The sequence below is a fragment of the Papaver somniferum genome, chromosome 6 (assembly GCF_003573695.1).
Source record: "Papaver somniferum cultivar HN1 chromosome 6, ASM357369v1, whole genome shotgun sequence".
Classification (NCBI taxonomy): Eukaryota; Viridiplantae; Streptophyta; class Magnoliopsida; order Ranunculales; family Papaveraceae; genus Papaver; species Papaver somniferum.
The window spans coordinates 166,967,631-166,986,307 of NC_039363.1; the positions used below are offsets into that span (position 1 = coordinate 166,967,631).

The 18,677-nt window shown below is 38.6% G+C and overlaps 1 protein-coding gene across 29 annotated transcripts; it reads left to right on the forward strand.

Annotated features, from left to right (window-relative positions):
* Nucleotides 1-3,048: 3,048 nt before the first annotated feature.
* LOC113290038 (putative transcription elongation factor SPT5 homolog 1) lies at nucleotides 3,049-9,992 on the forward strand. Of its 29 annotated transcripts, none has more exons than XM_026539516.1 (25): nucleotides 3,049-3,471; nucleotides 3,802-4,040; nucleotides 4,132-4,281; nucleotides 4,360-4,518; nucleotides 4,597-4,680; nucleotides 5,223-5,290; nucleotides 5,383-5,731; nucleotides 5,821-5,976; nucleotides 6,085-6,182; nucleotides 6,288-6,489; nucleotides 6,598-6,729; nucleotides 6,860-6,953; nucleotides 7,132-7,293; nucleotides 7,384-7,432; nucleotides 7,522-7,616; nucleotides 7,720-7,798; nucleotides 8,026-8,080; nucleotides 8,178-8,282; nucleotides 8,380-8,487; nucleotides 8,574-8,681; nucleotides 8,779-8,886; nucleotides 8,980-9,087; nucleotides 9,194-9,301; nucleotides 9,400-9,489; nucleotides 9,589-9,992. In XM_026539516.1, the coding sequence occupies exons 1-25, from the start codon at nucleotides 3,093-3,095 to the stop codon at nucleotides 9,691-9,693; spliced, it is 3,390 nt and encodes a 1,129-aa protein (XP_026395301.1). In that variant the 5' UTR covers nucleotides 3,049-3,092; the 3' UTR covers nucleotides 9,694-9,992. The 29 variants fall into 29 exon arrangements, with proteins under 29 accessions (XP_026395301.1, XP_026395305.1, XP_026395306.1 ...); XM_026539520.1 differs by having other exon boundaries at nucleotides 9,403-9,489; XM_026539521.1 differs by having other exon boundaries at nucleotides 9,197-9,301.
* Nucleotides 9,993-18,677: the final 8,685 nt, after the last annotated feature.

The window sequence follows — 18,677 nt, forward strand, 5'->3', positions numbered from 1 at the left end:
TATCCAAGTTTTTTCCCATTGGGTTTTACTGGCGAGGTTTTAGCGAGGCAATTTAATTCAACATGGTGGTCATCCAAGAGGGAGTTGTATAGATTTCGGTTATTTGGTGGATTCCCACCATTAACTAGGTCATTTTGTTAGACCACATCAACTTAACTATCTCCTATAAATTTGGATGTAATTCTGATCCATATAAGGTATGACTACAAATTTTGTATACCTATGGTACTGTAAATGCATATTGGCACTTTGCTGAAGAAAATACATCAACTATTTCTGCAAATCATCTTCGAGAAGCTAGCAATCCAAGAAGCAAGTCCTCAATGTATTTGAAGAAGCATGAAGACTCGAGAACCTAGTATTAGAACACTAATACAAAAGAAGAATTCATCAACTGGCAAATTTCTCATGAAAGCATTGTTATCTCCAGCACTCAAGAAATTCGTTCATCGAAATTGGGAAATCTCGACTCGAAGATTTGCTTGCCAAGATTTAACAGAAGTACTTATCAGGGGGAGTATCAAATTAGAAGGTATTTTACTGGATTATCACGTTGTACTCTTTTTCCTTCATCAAGGTTTTTCCCACTGGGTTTTCCTGGTTAAGGTTTTAATGAGGCAACATATACACGTCCATCTTTGTACTAAGTTTACTCACAATTGTACTCTTTTTCCCTTCGATCAGGTTTTGTCCCTTTGGGATTTCATGACAAGGTTTTTAATGAGGCAATTAGCTTAGACATAATGTCATCAGGGGGAGTGTTATAAACGTGTAATCATGTTAAGAATATCTAGGATGAATCTCGTTTATTACTGGGATGCCCTTGTGTCTAGCCCTATAAATATAGGCTCTAATATTTGTCTAATACACTGATTAATAAAATTTCTTCCTTCTCCTTCTCTCTATTTTGTGCCTCTTTCTCATTTTCTCTATTTTGCAATATCTCCAACCCATGTGCATTTTTATCCATATTTTTGCCTAGCTGTCACTTATTTTAAATTGAATAAAAGATTTTGTTCGATATCACATGAGCTGAATTGTGTGCAGTGGATTCTTCTCTACTGCCGGTTAATGCTTCTTTTTTCTGTTCTTAACATCTTTGAAGAGAAGAAACCAGGTTTGCACAATATCGAATGAGTGCTCTAGGGTACTCGAATGTTGCAGATCAACACTAGGTTCATGGCTCCATCTAATTTACATACCATTTCATTAGAAAAAACATTGCATCAATTAAGATAAATTATTTGTCCGAGTAGTCATTGATCATGAACGATTGGTGAGGTGTATAACAGTGAATGAGTCATTGATCATGGACGGTAGATGGGGTACATAATAGTGAGTGAATCTGTTTAGGCTATTGATACATGTTGAGATCATAGATGGTGATGGACTAGGATCCATACATAACAAGTGAACCTGTCTGTTCTGTCGTGATATGAACATATCTTGTTAACTAACTAGTTAGCCAATTCTAACATAATGAATTGTTCTCACCGGGAGAAATGATCAATTCCCAGCAGTATCGAGATGATGACTCTTGATCCTTAAAAAAAAGAAAAGCAAATTCCTTTCGTTCTTAAAATGAGGGAGATAGAGAAAACTCATTATTATTGTTTCTTATTTTTAGATTAAAATCAAATTAATATATTAAATCAGTTTCTTTTTTTTTTAGGTTTTTAATTTTAAAAAACTGACTAGGATGGGAACAAATTCTTTTGGTAAACCTCTGAACAAGAAGTTTTTTTTTTTTTTTTGAAACAAGAGATGTATTGATTAACTTTCAGAGTTTACAACTTTTGCATCTTCCTGAATTTAACATAGAATATTTTCAGGGATGGATAATAACCAAACACTACTAAGAAAAGAGACTCTAGCATACTTTTCCAATATGTCTGCTACTTTATTTTTTTCTTTGGGTACATAACTGCATTGCCAAGAATTATTATTAGATAAGATTTTTTTGATATCCAAGAGTATATTTCGAATCCTCCGGTCCACGTTAGTTCTGTCTTTGTCAACTGCATCTGCTACTATTTGAGAATCCAGCTCAAAATGAACTTTCACTAGTTGCATTTCTTCAACCCACTTCACAGCTTCCCACAGACCTTTGCATTCTACTTGCTCTGGGCTCCACGTAACCCTGAAACTGGGGAAGAGGATGTCTACCTAAAAATACGCCATGTCATCTACATGTTAGTCAAAGAAATTAGGGTTGGAGATTCTTTTTTGGAAAAAATGGTACCGCATCCTACGTGGATGAAGATTTTTTTCCCCACATACAATCCATTGTAGAAGCTCTTAAGACCCAAAGTAAAGAAAATATTATTTAGATTTCTCATTTACCCCCACTTAACCACAACATCCTTTATCTATGACCTTAACTAGCGTTGGAGGTGTTCAAAAAGGAAATGTAGGTGGACCAAATTAACTGACCACTTAAACCAAACTGTAATTTCCAAGAAAAATAATTAACGCATGATGAATTTACACCGTGGGACGCATGTGAGAGAGGCTGGTGGGAACCACTTCAGCCCGCACCTATTCCGATGCTAAACACGCGCATCGGAACCGTCTATTGCCCTCTCGGTGCATTTCACGGTGAAATGCTTCGGTCAATGTATCAAAGCTGGAAAAATAAATGAGCACGGATTGTATTACGAGGTGTATTGGTTTTTTAGGAAAATGGTACACGGATTATAAATGAGTAAGAATGCAAGCCGTTACCATACGGAGAAACCAACGGATAGCAGGAATACCCAAAGAATAAACCAGAAAAAGGAAGGTGAGGACTGTCCTGCTTAGCTGGCACAGAAGCACGTTAAAAAGTCTACCAAATAAATCCAAAACAAACGGATAGTTCTCTGAATATTAGCGCGAAATGACTCTGTTTGGACTCTGGGCACTTTTTGACGATTCAAAATCCTTTTCCTCTTTTGATATAAAAAACAAAAATTAGTAAATATAATTTTATAATTTTATACAATCTAAATCTGTATATATCCCACTTCCATCCATTAAAACACCTTCACCTAATAATTTCAACTAAACCACACCTAGAAAAATAGAACCCCAAAACCAAAAGCAGAGAGATCATGAAAATGTCAAATAAAACCCTAGCTCAGCATCGCCATGAGGAAGATGATAGTGATGAAGACGAAGACGAAGACGAAGAAGGAGAGTTTGATGTTGCTGAGTATGAGAGAAGAGGTTTTAGTAAAAGTAGTGCTGGTGGTGGTGGTGATTCCAGTCACAAACTAAGGAGATTAGATTCTCTATATGATAGTAGTGCAGATGAGTATGATAGTGAGGATGAAGACGAAGATGAAGACGAAGAGAGAGAGGAAGATGAAATGTATTCCTCCTCTGGTAGAAAGCGGAAGAGACATAGTTCTAATCCTTTTATTGATGATCAAGCTATTGTTGCTACTGATGATGAAGATGATGATTATGAAAGAGGAGAAGTTGATCGTGGTAGGTTTAATTTTTTGTTTCTGAGGTCGACTTTGTTAGATCCCCTCTCTTAAATTAGGGTTTCTGTAGTGTAGATGTCGATATTGTCTCTCAATCTTTTTTTAGTACTATTACTACCTCGTAGATTGTTTTTGATGATTTCTCCTCTTGTTAGAACAGTTAAAACATCAGAAATCTAAGCAATTTGTCGATTTCAGTGAAATTCTGTGCTGAAATATAGAAATGATATACTTCTTTGAATAATTGCAATCTTAAGCTTGCAACAAATTCTTAGTTATTAGGGTGTTGTTTATATGGCCTGATGAGTTGTGAATACTTTTGTGGATGTAGATTTCATAGAGCCTGATGAAAACATACCGGAAGAACATGAGGCCACAAGGATGCAACATCGCCGTATGTTACCTCAAGAGGATGAAGAAGTAGATGTTGATGAATTTGAGAGAAGAATTCGCCAACGGTATTCCAGTCAATCCTACTTAGAAGAAGGTATTGATGAAATTAGTGACGTTGAGCAGCAAGCTCTTTTGCCATCAATTAAGGATCCAAAGTTGTGGATGGTGAAATGCGCAGTAAGTATTCAAATCATTCCCTCTGTTTCTTCGATTACTTCATCTTCTGTTTGATAGTGCTTGTATGACAATTTTGTGCATTTCGAATTAGATGGGTCGTGAGCGAGAGGCAGCTGTTTGCCTTATGCAGAAACGTATTGATCGAGGTCATCGTGAAATGCAGATAAGATCTGTCATCTCTCCTCATTATCTTAAGAACTATATTTACGTTGAGGCTGATAAGTCAGCCCATGTGATAGAGGTATAAATAATCCACATATCTAAGTTTGTGTTCTTCAGTAATGCTCATTTGGATTAGTACTGATATTATCTTTGCCAGGCTTGCAAAGGTCTCAGGATCTTAAATACTACAAAAGTAATGCTTGTTCCGACAAAAGAAATGACAGATGTGCTTTTAGTAGAAGGCAATCCCATAGATATTGCAAAGGATATGTGGGTGCGACTGAGGATAGGGATATATAAAGGGGCTCTTGCAAAAGTATTCATCTTTGACCCTTTCTCATGATACCTTTGCCTTGATCTTTCTTCTCAATTTCCATCACTTCTTTTTCACCAGGTTGTTAATGTGTCTGATGTACGACAAAAGGTTATGGTTAAGCTAATCCCACGGGTTGATTTGCAAGCCATTGCTGATAAACTGGTATGTCTCATTACATTTGTTATCAATTTATGAGTTGTTCATGTTCTTCAATTTCTGGCCAAAGACAAAATCACTGGAAGGCTCTTCATAGTATGTCTGTGTATCTGTTGGGGAGTACTGTTTATGCGCATCAACCTGCTGTAGCTATTTGTAACTTGCCGACTAGTAAACTTTCATATTTTCCTATGCATACTGACCACCCGGGAGCTTCCTAACTCTCTTCTATGATGCTTCACTAGCTCCATTCAAAGATTTGGGTTTTGCATTCCTTTCACATTCGTATGTTAATCTTGTCTCCCTTGGTAATACCATTGTACATGACACATGCTTCTAGCTCACTTCATCAGTGAACACTTCCTTCTACACCCAGACTTACCACCTGCTGTGGTTTTTAACAGATTAACCTCATTTATTTGTTTGTTTGTGCTTTCTTCGTATACTTTTTTTTTCATTGTCATTTTATCTGACAAGAAGGGCACCTTTTTCTTTGCTGTCGTCTTTAACTGCTGAGTTATGACGGGTTTAAAATTTTACGGTTTCAGGAAGGTAGGAAAGTCTCGAAAAAGGCATATATACCCTCTCCACGCCTCATGAAAATAGATGAAGCAAGGTAATATCAGTGCTTCTTCACTTAAGGTGTTCATGTGTTTTAAAAACTTATATTATAAAGAGCTTACTATCTTATTTGTTCACAATTGTTAGGAACCTTAATATACCAGTCGACTATAGAACGGGACGAAGCACTAATATTCAATTCTGTGTAATTGATGGAAAGATGTTTAAAGACGGTTTCCTATATAAAACTGTATCAATGAGATCAATAGATTATCAAAACATTCAACCAACCTTTAGTGAGCTTGAGAAATTTTGTGAGACTGGGCATGGAGTTGTGGGTAGTATGTCCACTTCACCTAGAAACAGGAAAAAAAGCCACTTTATGAAGGGTGATGCTGTCATTGTTGTTAAAGGAGATCTCAAAAATCTGATGGGATGGGTTGAAAAAGTTGAGGAAGATAACGTCCATATTAGGCCAAAAGTGAAGGGCCTGTGCGTAAGCACTTACCTCTGCCTATTTGTTTTGGATTCACATAATATGTTAGTGGAAAACGTTTAGCCATTTTCGTATCTCATTTTCTGCAGACAACAGTTGCTGTGAATGAAAAATATGTTTGCAAATCCTTCAAGCCCGGGGATCATGTGAAGGTTGTCTTTGGTGCTCACAAGGGTGTAACCGGTATGGTTATTAAGGTTAACAGTAATGTACTCATCATTCTATCTGACGCAACTAAAGAAGACGTAAGAATCCCATCAGCTTTTTCAAGAGTCAAATACCTCCTGAATCGAGGACTAGTAACCTACTATGAACACTTTTTGATTGCTACTTCGCGTGTTGGTTGTATTCAGATCCGTGTCTTTGCTGAACATGCTGTGGACAGCTCTGAAGTAACTACTGGGGTTACCAAAGTTGGGGATTATGAGTTGCATGACCTTGTCATGCTTGAGTAAGAAAATGATATCTGCTGTCTTATGCATATTTCACAGTACAATTCTTACTGTTCCGCAACATTGAATTTGCATGTATAATGTATTTCATGTATCTGGTGCAGTAACACGTGCTTTGGAGTAATAATACGTTTAGAGAGTCAAACACTCCAGATACTGCTGGGAGATCCAGATAGACCTGATGTTGCACGAGTGAAGATGAGGGAGATCAAATACAAGATTCAGAGGAGGAATACTGCTCTAGATCAATCGAACAATACTGTGTCTGTGAAAGATGTTGTGAAGATTCTAATGGGCCCTTGCAAAGTAGGTTCCTTCGAATTCAATCAAACTTCAGAAAACCTTCTTATGTGAGCTAGGAGGATTCAATTGTTATGTTTTACGCGGCATAACTATTTCCTCGCTAATCATTAGGGAAAACAAGGTCCTGTAGAACACATATTTAGAGGAACATTGTTCATAAATGACCGCCATCACATGGAGCATTCTGGTTTTATCTGTGTGAGAGCACAATCTTGTATAGTGATGGGTGGCTCACCTGCCAAGGTAAGATCTAGAATTTCATTTCGTGTAACATCCCTTATCCAAGTAAACATATAATTAATTCTTCATTTCCGTAATATGCATATTTCTTGTCAATTCTATTCAATTCATACTTGCATAACTGCTTTTGTAGGTTTCCCTGTCCTCGAAATTTGGAAGTTCTACAGATGCAGCTCGCGTCGCCCCTTCACCAAGAAGATTTCCTAGTGGAGGACCTCCATTTGACTGTATTTTTTTGATAGTTTAATGATTCTAGTATTCTGCATTAAACAAGAACCATTTTTGGCCTACTAAATTTTTTTATAATACCTACAGAAACAGTTATTATCACGTTCATCAAAATTCTGTTTCTTGCTTATAAAACGGAAGTTTCACTGCTAACTTTTTGTGCAAACGATGATGCAGCTGGAGGAAGACAGAAGAGTGGACAGCGAGGGCATGATTCTTTTGTTGGTAGAACCATAAAAATTCATATTGGTCACTATAAGGGATGTCGCGGTCGTGTTGTAAGTGTTAAGGGACAATCAGTTCGAGTTGAACTGGAATCTCAAATGAAAACTGTACTAGGCAAGTATTCCATATAGTTTTTATCCACTTTTCAAATGTGGTTGTCTTTCTCTTGAACTGTTAAAAATAAATTGCTGGTGCATAATGCAGTTAACCGTGACGAGATATCTGCTATCCCAGATGTTTCTACTTCATTAAGGTAATGATTGATGATTGCATCCTTTTTGTGGGTCCTGAAAACCAAAGTCAGCAACTGTTTACCGTAATGTGTTTCTGGTTATGAATCAGTGAACCACCTCAACATGGTTTAGGAAGTGAGACACCTATACATCGCGCACAAACTCCGACACACTCATATGCCACTCCTACGAGAAATGAAGGAGGTTTGTTTGATTACTGTCCGATTTAGTTATTTCTTTTACTTTGTAAGTAAACAATATCTGTTATCTGTGCAAAAGTTTTTTATCTGCTGAATGTTTTCTACAGGAACACCAAGACATAGTGGTACCTGGACTCCCCTGCGTGATCAAGCTTGGAATCCTGAAGCTACCACAACTCCATCCGGGTATATTCTTTAATGTGTTTATTTTTCAAGGTGTTTTAACATTATTTGATTGTGAATTGATTGCAGTCAATTCTATCAAAATTGTTATTGACATTTTAAGATTTGTCAACTCATGGTTTCATTTTTGTTTACGAAAATAGTATACTTACATTTTTGAATAGGATTGCTACTATATGTTCCATGTTCGATTAGTAATAACCTGTCTATTGGTCCTTGAATAAAATTAGGGAAAAATGGGAAGATGGAAATCCTGGCTCGTGGGGAACCATTCCACCAACTCAAGTCAGAAATCTCTCTGTGGCTTTACCTTGCATGTATACTTCACAGCCTTTTGTTCTTTTGATATTTAACATAATTGTTCTCTATTATTGCTCAGCAGACAACTCCTCTTGGACGTTCAAATAAAGCACCAAGCGCAGGTTCTGATTGGGGCAACTGGGGAGATGGAGATTGTGGCTCGCGGGGAACTGTTCCACCAGCTCAAGTCAGAAATCTCTATCTTTGGCTTTGCCTTGTACTTATTTTTCATAGCGTTTTGTTCTTTTGATATTTAACGTAATTGTTCTCCATATTTTCCTCAGCCGGCAACTCCTCTCGCACGTTCAAATGAAGCACCAAGCACAGGTACCGGTTGGGGCAACTGGGGAGATGGAAATCGTGGTTCGCCGGGAACCATTCCACCAGCTCAAGTTAGAAACCTCTCTGTGGCTTTACCTTATATGTATTTTTTAGCGTTTTTTTTTATTTAACATAATTGTTTTCCATAATTGCTCAGCAGACAACTTCTCTTGCACGTTCAAATGAAGCACCAAGCGCAGGTTCTGATTGGGGCAACTGGGGAGATGGAAATCGTGGCTCGCGGGGAACTGTTCCACCAGCTCAAGTCAGAAATTTCTATTTTTGGCTTTGCCTTGTACTTATTTTTCATAGCGTTTTGTTCTTTTGATATTTAACATAATTGTTCACCATATTTTCCTCAGCAGGCAACTTCTCTTGCACGTTCAAATGAAGCACCAAGCACAGGTACCGGTTGGGGCAGCTGGGGAGATGGAAATCGTGGCTCGCCGGGAACCATTCCACCAGCTCAAGTGAGAAATCTCTTTGGCTTTAGCTTGTACTTAATTCTGTGGCATGTTGTTCTTCTAATATATAACATAACTGTTCTCCATATTTGCGCTCAGCAGGCAACTCCTCTTGCACGTTCAAATGAAGCACCAAGCACAGGTTCCAGTTGGGGCACCTGGGGAGATGGAAATCCTGGCTCGCGGGGAACCATTCCACCAGCTCAAGTCAGAAATCTCTATCATTGGCTTTGCCTTGTACATAGTTTTCATAGCCGTTTGTTCTTTTGAAAATTAGCATAATTGTTCATCTGTTCTCCATATTATTGCTCAGCAGGCACCCCCTCTTTCACGTTCAAATGAAGCACCAGGCACAGGTTCCGGTTGGGGCAACTGGGGAAATGGAAATCCTGGCTCGCGGGGAACCGTTCCACCAGCTCAAGTCTCTATCTTTGGCTTTGCCTTGTACTGCTGTACATAGTTTTCATAGCGTTTTGTTCTTCTGATATTCAACATATTTGTTCTCATATTATCGCTCAGCAGGCACCTCCTCTTTCACGTTCAAATGAAGCACCAAGCACAAGTTCCGGTTTGGGCAACTGGGGAGATGGAAGCAGTCCACAATGCGGCGTCAGTAATTTATCTCTCTTTGGCAGTAACTTATAAGTATGACATAGTGGTTTGTCAATTTTTATATTTAACCTGATTGTTTCCCTTACCATCTCACAGCAGGGAACTCCTCGAGCGCATTCAAATGAAGCACCAGCACTAGCACAGAGCACCGGTTCAGGCTGGGGAGGTAAAAATGGTTCTCAGGGAAGCCTTAAATGGTGATGAATTAGGGAAGTTGGGAAGATGGAAATGTTTCCACCCATGTTTGTGAACAAATCTAAAGATCCTTGAATAAAATAGGGGAGCCATCTCAGGTGGAGACGATTCTCTAAAACTTTTTCGGGATAACACTATTTCCACTGTCAAATCTTGTCATCGAAGTAGGAAAGCAGTTTTTTGGTTAAATTTTGATCCCCTGTTGGTTTTTCCCTTTAGAATGTATTTCAGGATCAAAAAGTTCATATTCTTAGACTTTGGTTGCCGACCAGCAAGCGGTTTCGTAGCATTCTGTGCCTATGCAATATCATTCTTAGATGGAAGCAGCTAGCAATCACTTGAATAGATTGTATAAGCTGCTTTGCAACATGTTGCGGAGATGCAACTGGTACAAAAACAGTGGGACACTCATAAATCATAATGCAAGTATACCCCCGAAAAATCAAAAACAGTGGTTAGACCAAAAAGTCTAGAAAAGATTAAAAAGAAAAGGGCAACAAAAATCAATACACCAAATGGCAATACGACCACATCATAACCAATAGCAACCGCGTATCTGAAAACTGTATTAACGAAGTCAAGAATCTTCTCTTGTAGGTGACTCGAAATTATGTTCACATTCCAATAAATAAAGTAATAAACCAACGTATGCCTGTACAATTAGTTTCTGCACAACTAGCACTTATATCCGACACGAGTGCAGACCAGTGCTTAGCGTTCTCGTAAATATTTCCTCAACACTTGGTTCCCAGACTAGCAGGGGAGAGGCGATTTGTGGTCTCCTCCCCAGTTAGCAACTGGAAGCTGGGTAAGACAACTAACTCCAAGAGGTGTATACCTACCTGCCTCGGGAACAATACAACACTAGTCATATTGCACAAATGTTGATGCAGCAAGCACCAGGAAGGGTTTCTCTTCTCCATTTGATGGGCTGTTCTACTTCTTTACCACTACCTTCCTGCATGGATTCTGTTAAAGCCACCATGGCTTCAGCGGGGATGATTACATGCCTCTTCCGGTTCATGGAATTTTTCTGTGATGGATGCAAGGAGTTCACCGATGAGCATGAACAGCATAGGAGACCCTCGTGCAAGATCTTATCCGGCATGCAGCGTTTGTTTTGGAAGTACGCACTTTAGATGTGGAAACTAAGCGACACAAGAACCGAAAGTATGGTTGAGATTGACGAGAAAGGGACGGGCTTCTAGAACGGTTGAGATTGAAGATCTTCAAACGCCTTACGATAACCTTCCATAGCACCTCTTTGTATCACGAGATTCGATTCTCAACAAGCTGATTCCCTCAAAGTCATTGGAGATGCTGCCGGCAAGTGGGAATTGTATAAATACCCTCATGTTTGACGGGCTTTCAAAAATAACCTTACCAACTTTATTTATACCTCTCCGAATTTTAGAAGAAATAGATTTTATCAATAAGCCCACAAATACCCTCTGTACATAAAAAGTTTTCCAAAGAAAGTCCATCATTTTAATTTCAGATCTGAAATTTGTATCTCTCCTTCTTTTTCCATTTCTTTTCCACCGGAGTTAATAATGATGATGGTAGTGGTGGTGGAAGATATAAAATCTCTATCAGTCAATTTGTTCAAATAATTTTTCTTATTTAGATTCAAAAATTTCTGTTACATTTAGTGATGATGGCGGTGGCGGCGGCGATGGTCGAGAACGATGCGAAATCTCATTCCTATAAAGTAAAGGAGGATATAACAATTTTATTAATTGATGATGGTGTTGATGGCGGTGGTGGTGGTGATTGAATAAATATGAAAAAAGAGGTGAAGATATACCAATACAACATATTGATGGGGTTGATGCTAATGGTGATGATCTTCTTTTATCTTGACCAACTGAAGTGGATTTCTTCTTCCAATTTTGACCAGCAACATCAGGAACTAAAGTTGCTTCTGGATTCAAGGTTGTGGTGGCGATGATCGGTATGGAAAAAAGTTAGAATGATGGATTTGATGATGGAGATTGTGTTGTTTTTTGTTGGATGATGAATCGGTAATGGAGATGTTGGAAAATGGTTGTGGTAAGGTTAGAATGATGAGATTGGTGATGGAGATAGTGGTGGGTGATAGTGGTGGCGGCGATGAGATTGAAATGATAATGATAAATTGGTGATGGAGACAACTGGGTATTACCGATACCATACAAGATAAATGGGATCAACTCCTGTTTGACAACATTTTTTATGGGATCAACTACTGACTCCTATTGTTTGGTGTGATGATGGATGATGTTATAATGGAGATGATGGTAGTGGTGGTTGTGAAGGTGCCGGTGGTGCCTTTTGTTGGGATGATGGAATCAACAATGGAGATTGACTTATTTTGCAACTATTTTGGCTTCAAGAGCAGATTTGGGAACTACTACATTGGGGATTATGTATGTATCAGGTACTGAAATCACCAACAATGCATGATATTGATAATTTATAGGATCAACTCCTACTGTTGATACCATTTTTAAGGGATCAACTACTGTTGTTGACACCACTTTTGGGATCAACTCCTGTTGTTGACACCGTTTTTTATGATATCAACTACTGTTGTTGACAACATTTCCTTGGATTAGTATAATTATGCCATACATTCTGATTTTTTTTTATGAATGTTATTCTTGTGTTTCTTAAGGATATGTCAGTTTGCAGGTTCCAGGTGTATTGATTTTTACAGGAAACATACTTATATGTTGATCTCATTTTTTGTGGATCAACTTCCATTGTTGATCCCACTTAAAGGGATCAACTATTGTTGTTGACCCATTCACTGGGATCAACTTTGATTGTTGACACAATAAAAGAACTGGAATATGTATTAATATACTTATTTTTGAACTTTTATTTTTTGAATCAACTTCGATTGTTGTCGCCAAATTTTGACGGCGGTGGTGGTGGCGACGGCGGAAACAACGGCGGCGGCAGCGGTGATAGCAATGGTGGTGGTGGTGGTGATGAAATATTAGTGGCGGTGGTGAAATATTAGTGGTGGTTATGGTGATGGATTGATGGTGGTGGCGGCGGCGCTGGTATTGGTGGAATGGCGGTGGTGGTAGTGGCTGTGAAATAAGAAAAAAATTTGTTAATGGATAAGGATAAGGTTTGTAAATGAAAATAATTATAAGTGAGGGTATTTTTTTTTTTTGAACACGAACGGTTCCTTTTATTAATCAACATTGAACTGTTCTGGGATATGATACCCCCACAACATCATTCATTACAATTACATTTATAGTATCAGGACAGGTTTTGTCCCAAATATGAGTGTGATGTGCTATTGTTCCTGTTTGTAATTGCATCTGTGATGCCAGATCTGACAATCTATCCGCCGCTTGATTTGCTTCCTTATACACATGTGTTATGGTGTAGGTGCCAATGTGTTGGAGATGTTTTTGCATTTCCTGCATCATATTCTGAATGATCCAAGGGATATTCGCCTTGTTGTTGTTGGTTAGCAATGTGAACAGCGCCATTGAGTCTGTCTCAAAGATAACGTTGGACCATGTTTGTGTAGACTCCATTCTCGTAGCTAACAAGAAAGCCCCGGTTTCTGCCACCATTGTTGTTGTTATCCCAATAGGTGCTGCCATTGCCATAATCACCTGTCCAGCTTCATTTCTGCAAATCCACCCCGTACCTGCCTTCCGGGGTCGCCCTTCCGTGTGTGTTTTGCTGGCACCATCTGTGTTGACTTTAATCCACTGCGCAGGTGGTGGATTCCATTTTACCCACATTGTGTTGGTGTTCCTTCTCATTGTGTTATTTATTCTTGGTTGTTGTTGGTCTACTGTTGAAGCTGGCAGTACCTTATGTTGAGAAGCCCAAATGTACTCTTGACTTAGAAGAATGGCTATTTGACTGGTCTGTTGCGGTGTTTGAATTAGTTTTTTGTATACCTGATCGTTTCTAGCCAGCCAGATAGTCCACAACGTGTAGCAGCAAATGGTGAAGTCCTCCTGTTTGGAATCCAGCTGCAAGAAATCCTTAAAGCTAGCTGGTATTTTCAAAGAATTTTTTGATGTGCCAGGCGCCCTTGTATACAAGTTCTGCTGTCGAGAGTTCGACTGTCTAGTATTATTTGGTTGTTGTTGTGCAACCAAATTTGGTAGTGGGTGTGGTGGTATTATCAAACTCGCATACGGGTTTCTGGTGTCTTCTCCTCTGTTGAGAAGGGCTCAGATCAGTTTCCATGTTTCCTTTGCTTTTGCATATTGGAATAGACAATGTTGTACATTTTCAGGGTGTTGTTGGCAGAGAGGGCAGTAACCTGTGGTAGTGATATGCCTTGTATGAAGTGTTTTGAAGGTTGGAAGGCCTTCATGACTGACTTTCCACATGAAAAGTTGAAATTTTTGTGGGCATATTGCTTTCCAACTTTGTTTGTATTCTCCATCAGTGTATGGTTGTTGGTAAGTAGGCGAGCCCTGGGTTGGTGATGTGGATAGTATGTGATATCCACTTTTGGCAGAGTAATCACCGTATTTTTTGTGTGGCCAGATTGGTTTGTCTGGGATAGGGGGATTTGGGATGTGGATGCTGCTGATTGAGTTGGGTATGTGGGGTGGGAAATTATGTTGCATCCGATCAAAAATCCAATTACAGGAGTGGGGGTGCTATGAGAGTACTTACAAGGAGGTCTCCATTAGGCGGCGCATTCTCCAAATTTGGATGTGCAGGTATCCATTTGTCTTTGATCTGGGTGGAATTTCCATCTTCTATTTGTATCGTATAGTTCTCCCTTACCATCACCGCCGCTTTGTGTATATTTTTCCATGCTTGGATGGCTGAGTCCGGTGGTTTGAGATTATCTGTTAAGATTGATCTTTCTTGTAAGTATTTATGACGATACATTTGATTGCAAATTGTGTTCGGCTCTGCATGAATTTGCCAGACCCTTTTGCCCAGTAGAGCCATGTTATGTTTCCGAGTTTCTCGTATTCTCAATCCCCCTTTGCTGAGTGGTTGAGTGATCTTTTGTCTTCCTACCGAGTGCATTTTCCGCTGATTCTTGTCGTGCCCCCATAGGAAATTCCTAGCAATCCTAACCATTTTTTGATGAAAATGTGCAGGTAGGAGTTGGGTTTGCATTGCATGGTTCGCTGTGGGTATCAATGAAGAATTTATTAGGAGTCATCTACCTGCTTGATTAAGGAATTTCGCCATCCATCCTTTGGCTTTTCCTTCCATTCTTTGTAAGAGCTGAGCAAAAATTGAAGAAGAATTCCTTCCCTTCTTGAGATGTACACCCAAATACTTCGGTGGATGAACAGTGGTGGGTGTGTTGAATATTAATTGTTCTTAACCAATCAATCATTGGTTGCTTCAATTTGGGGTGATGTATCAGGATAGACTTTTGAGTGTTGATTGACTGTCATACCAATGTTGAGTATGTCTGCAGGATATTGTTGAGGTTCTCACAAGTCATTGGATCTGCTGAACAGGTGATGAGCAGGTCATCTGCGAACATCAAGTGGAGGAATGGTTGAGATTTTGTAGAGATTCTCAACCCTTTTAATCGCCCCTGGTGCTCGAGCCTTGCCAAGTTGGTTGATAAGATTTTTGCACATAGGATAAAGATGTATGGAGATAGGGGATCTCCCTGGTGGATTTTATGTTTCCATGTGGTGTTCCATTAATGTTCACTGAGTAAGTTACTGAGGTTATGCACATCATTACATATTTTAATGGATAAAATTTTTAAATGATAGGGGTATTTTTATTGTTGTATAAGGGTATATTTATTGGGTGTCAGAACTAAGAGTATTTAATTAATATACCCGTCCTGCAATTGGTGATGAAACAATCAATTGTAACGTGAAAACAACCTATGTTACTTTGAGGGAGTCAATCGTCGAGTTGAAAGCAACGGGATTGAGTGATCGTGCTATTAAGCCAAACGTTGCTCGTAAGGTTCATATTGGAATTGGATCGTCTCAGCAACTATCAAACACCCAGTACATCTTCATTAGAAGAATTATTTGCAGGAAAGTAGACTTCCGGAGAAGACTAAAGAGGAGCTCCAACACTACTAGATATCCAATTCAAGATTTCTTAAAGCATTTCTGGTCATTGTTTCCTACTACAACAGCATAACTTCAGACAAAGGTGAGCAGATTGAAGGATGCCAGAACGGATATCTACCTCAAGCTGCAGGGGATTAAGGAATCTACACAGTCAAACATTAGGCATCAAGTTCCTCTCCAAGGTTCAACCAATGGTTCAAGCTCTGGACACCGCTGCCTCTACTCATTATGATGCGGCTACATAAAAGAGATTAAATGTAATAGATCCATAATATGTATATATATACATAACAAATAACATTGTCCAAGTTTGGCACTTGTTTTGCGAAATCAAGGTGTCTTCTGTGGGCACAGACAATGTGACTTTCTATATGCTGTTTAAATTTTCTAAAACACAAAAGAGGGGACAATAAAAGAACATCTTCTGCCAACAAAAAAAAACATGGATTAGTAATAGGCTTGCCCTGCCCCTGTGTAAAAGTTTCAGATCTCTACATTTGGGAACTTATCATCTTCTTGACTGACACTTAGGCTGGCGGAGAACTTACATCTTTTCATAGGTGAAGAGAATGGGATATCCTTGTCACCGCTTCCCCAAATTGACAACGACATCTTCAAATACTTTTTCAAAGTTTTCAAAGTTCCGTCAGTTGATGCATGTTCTACGTCTTCACCTTTGTTGTTACAAGTATGTTTCAAAGGAATCTCCCTTTCATCCTCACCGTCACTGACCTCGATAACTTCATCCTTGCTGTCAATCTCAATTACACATGTGGATGATGTTGTTACACTATCTTGTTTGAGCAACACCAGTCTTTCTTTGCAGCTCACTCCTGTCTCAGAACCTAGTTGCTGTTTAGCTTCACTCACCAACTCCACCTTGGTATCTGAAGATTCTGAACATATACTCTTCTTTTCAACCTTAATATTTGCAGAATGGTCGCATTGTCTCTTGATCTTAGGCGTGTCTTCAAAAGAATAAACCAAGTCTGATGTATGAGAACATGCCATTATCGATTGATGCAACAATCACATAAGCCATTCAAAGTTAGAAGATCGACTTACTTTTCAACATTGCATCTACAACTATTATTGATTTTACACAAAATATAAATTAGTTCAAATCCATATGGAGAAGTAAGATCCATCCCTTAAAACACCTATTTTTGCGTTCCAGGAACTGGAAGGCCTTTTTCTTATCTGGTAGATAGTAAATGCTAAATTATAAAAATAGTGGCACTACACTGAAGTTACCTGGGAAACGAATGGCCAATTATTCAGGTATAAACTACAGATTTCACCCAAGGTGGAACAATCTTAACAACTAAAGCTTCTAGTGACTGAGAAAATAAGAAACAACCTAAGTATCAAATGAAAGACAATAGTCCTCTTATCCAGCAAAAATTCACTGCTTGTCCTAGATGATGGAGATATGGATACCCCTAGTGACAAAAATAATAAGATGTAAAATAAACTTAACAAGATTGGAGAATACACACGCAACAGAGAAATGGTATCCGCTGTGGATATTTCAACAAGTTCAATTTTCATCAAGGCCGGAATTTAGATATCAGTGTAATCCAACTTAGCCAGATGCTTCTGAATACAATAAAAATGAACAAGTATTTGGACTAGCTCCAATTATTACCCAAACTATATCCTAGTTAACCTTTGTGTTACTAGTTACTCCAACCTTCAACTAGTTCAGGAAAGACGAAGAAACGAATTGTCTACTTTACTTGGATAATCCATGGTCTATTTTACTTGGATACAAAGAGAAACAACAAACGCAATGGAAAAGTTAGTCCAAAATAAATAGACGATCAAATAAAATCTAACAAAAAGAATACTACATATCGATACCTGAGACATGTACATCTTCGAGATTCCCATGCAATGAAGAAAAGTTGGTACTGGGTAGAAAAGCAGGACTAAGAACCTTTTCTCCTTTACTCAAGTGAGACACACTAGGAGTAGGAACATTGAATCTGCCATCCATTTTCCTGCTAATATATTCGTCCGTATATTTCTCGCACATATCATCACAACCAACTTCCTTTTGTAAGTTTCCCAATCCCACATTCAACTCTGAACATATATTCTTCTTTTCAACCTTGATATTTGCAGAGTGGTCACATTGGTTCTTGATCTTAGGTGTGTCTGAAAATAAATAAATAAAGTTTGATACATGTGGACATGCCATTATCGAAATCACATAAGCAATTAAAAATTACTACAACCTTTAACTAGTTGTTCCCTGTACGATTACTTGTTTAGGAAAAACCAAGAATTGAATTGTCTATCGGCCCTATATGAATGCAGTAACTGATAACTGATAAGACACTCTATAAAACATACATCCATCAATGGTCCACATTTACTTGACTACGAAGAGAAAACAACAGACACAACTAAAAAATAAGTCCCATGAAAAAAAAAAGATAAAAGGAAATCTAAGAAAAAGATTACCTGAGACATGTGCATCTTCAATATTTCTATGCAATGAAGAGAAGTTGGCACCGGGTAGCAAAGCAGGACTAAGAACCTTTTCACTTTTAGTCAAGTGATCCACACTAGCAACATTGACCCTGCCATCCATATTTCCAACTTCCTTTTGTAAGTTCCCCAATCCCATACTCAGCTCTGAAAATCTCTTCTTCCAATTCTCAGTCTCGTCTTCTGTTCTCATTCTTGAGCTAAACAAGCATATACTTGACATCACTTTCCATCTTCTTAACTAAGTCTTCAAAGCAAGCAATTCTTTCATTTGACGTCTTCTCTCTTTCAGGAATAATCTTTCCTCAGTTTGTTAAACCTGTAATTTCCTCTTCCATTCGACTGCAGGTGGTGTTGTAGTCCTCAAGCTCATGATCAAGAACAACCTTTGCAAACATTAGGTTCTTCAATTTAGACTCAAATTCAGTACACTCCATTACCTTCACTTTA

Excerpts from the sequence above, each read along its gene's own strand:
- LOC113290038 (XM_026539516.1), top strand. The coding sequence starts at position 3,093 with ATGAAAATGTCAAATAAAACCCTAGCTCAGCATCGCCATGAGGAAGAT. Across the intron at positions 6,730-6,859 it reads TGGGTGGCTCACCTGCCAAG|GTTTCCCTGTCCTCGAAATT; the intron begins GTAAGATCTAGA and ends CTGCTTTTGTAG. Across the intron at positions 7,617-7,719 it reads TCCTACGAGAAATGAAGGAG|GAACACCAAGACATAGTGGT; the intron begins GTTTGTTTGATT and ends TGTTTTCTACAG.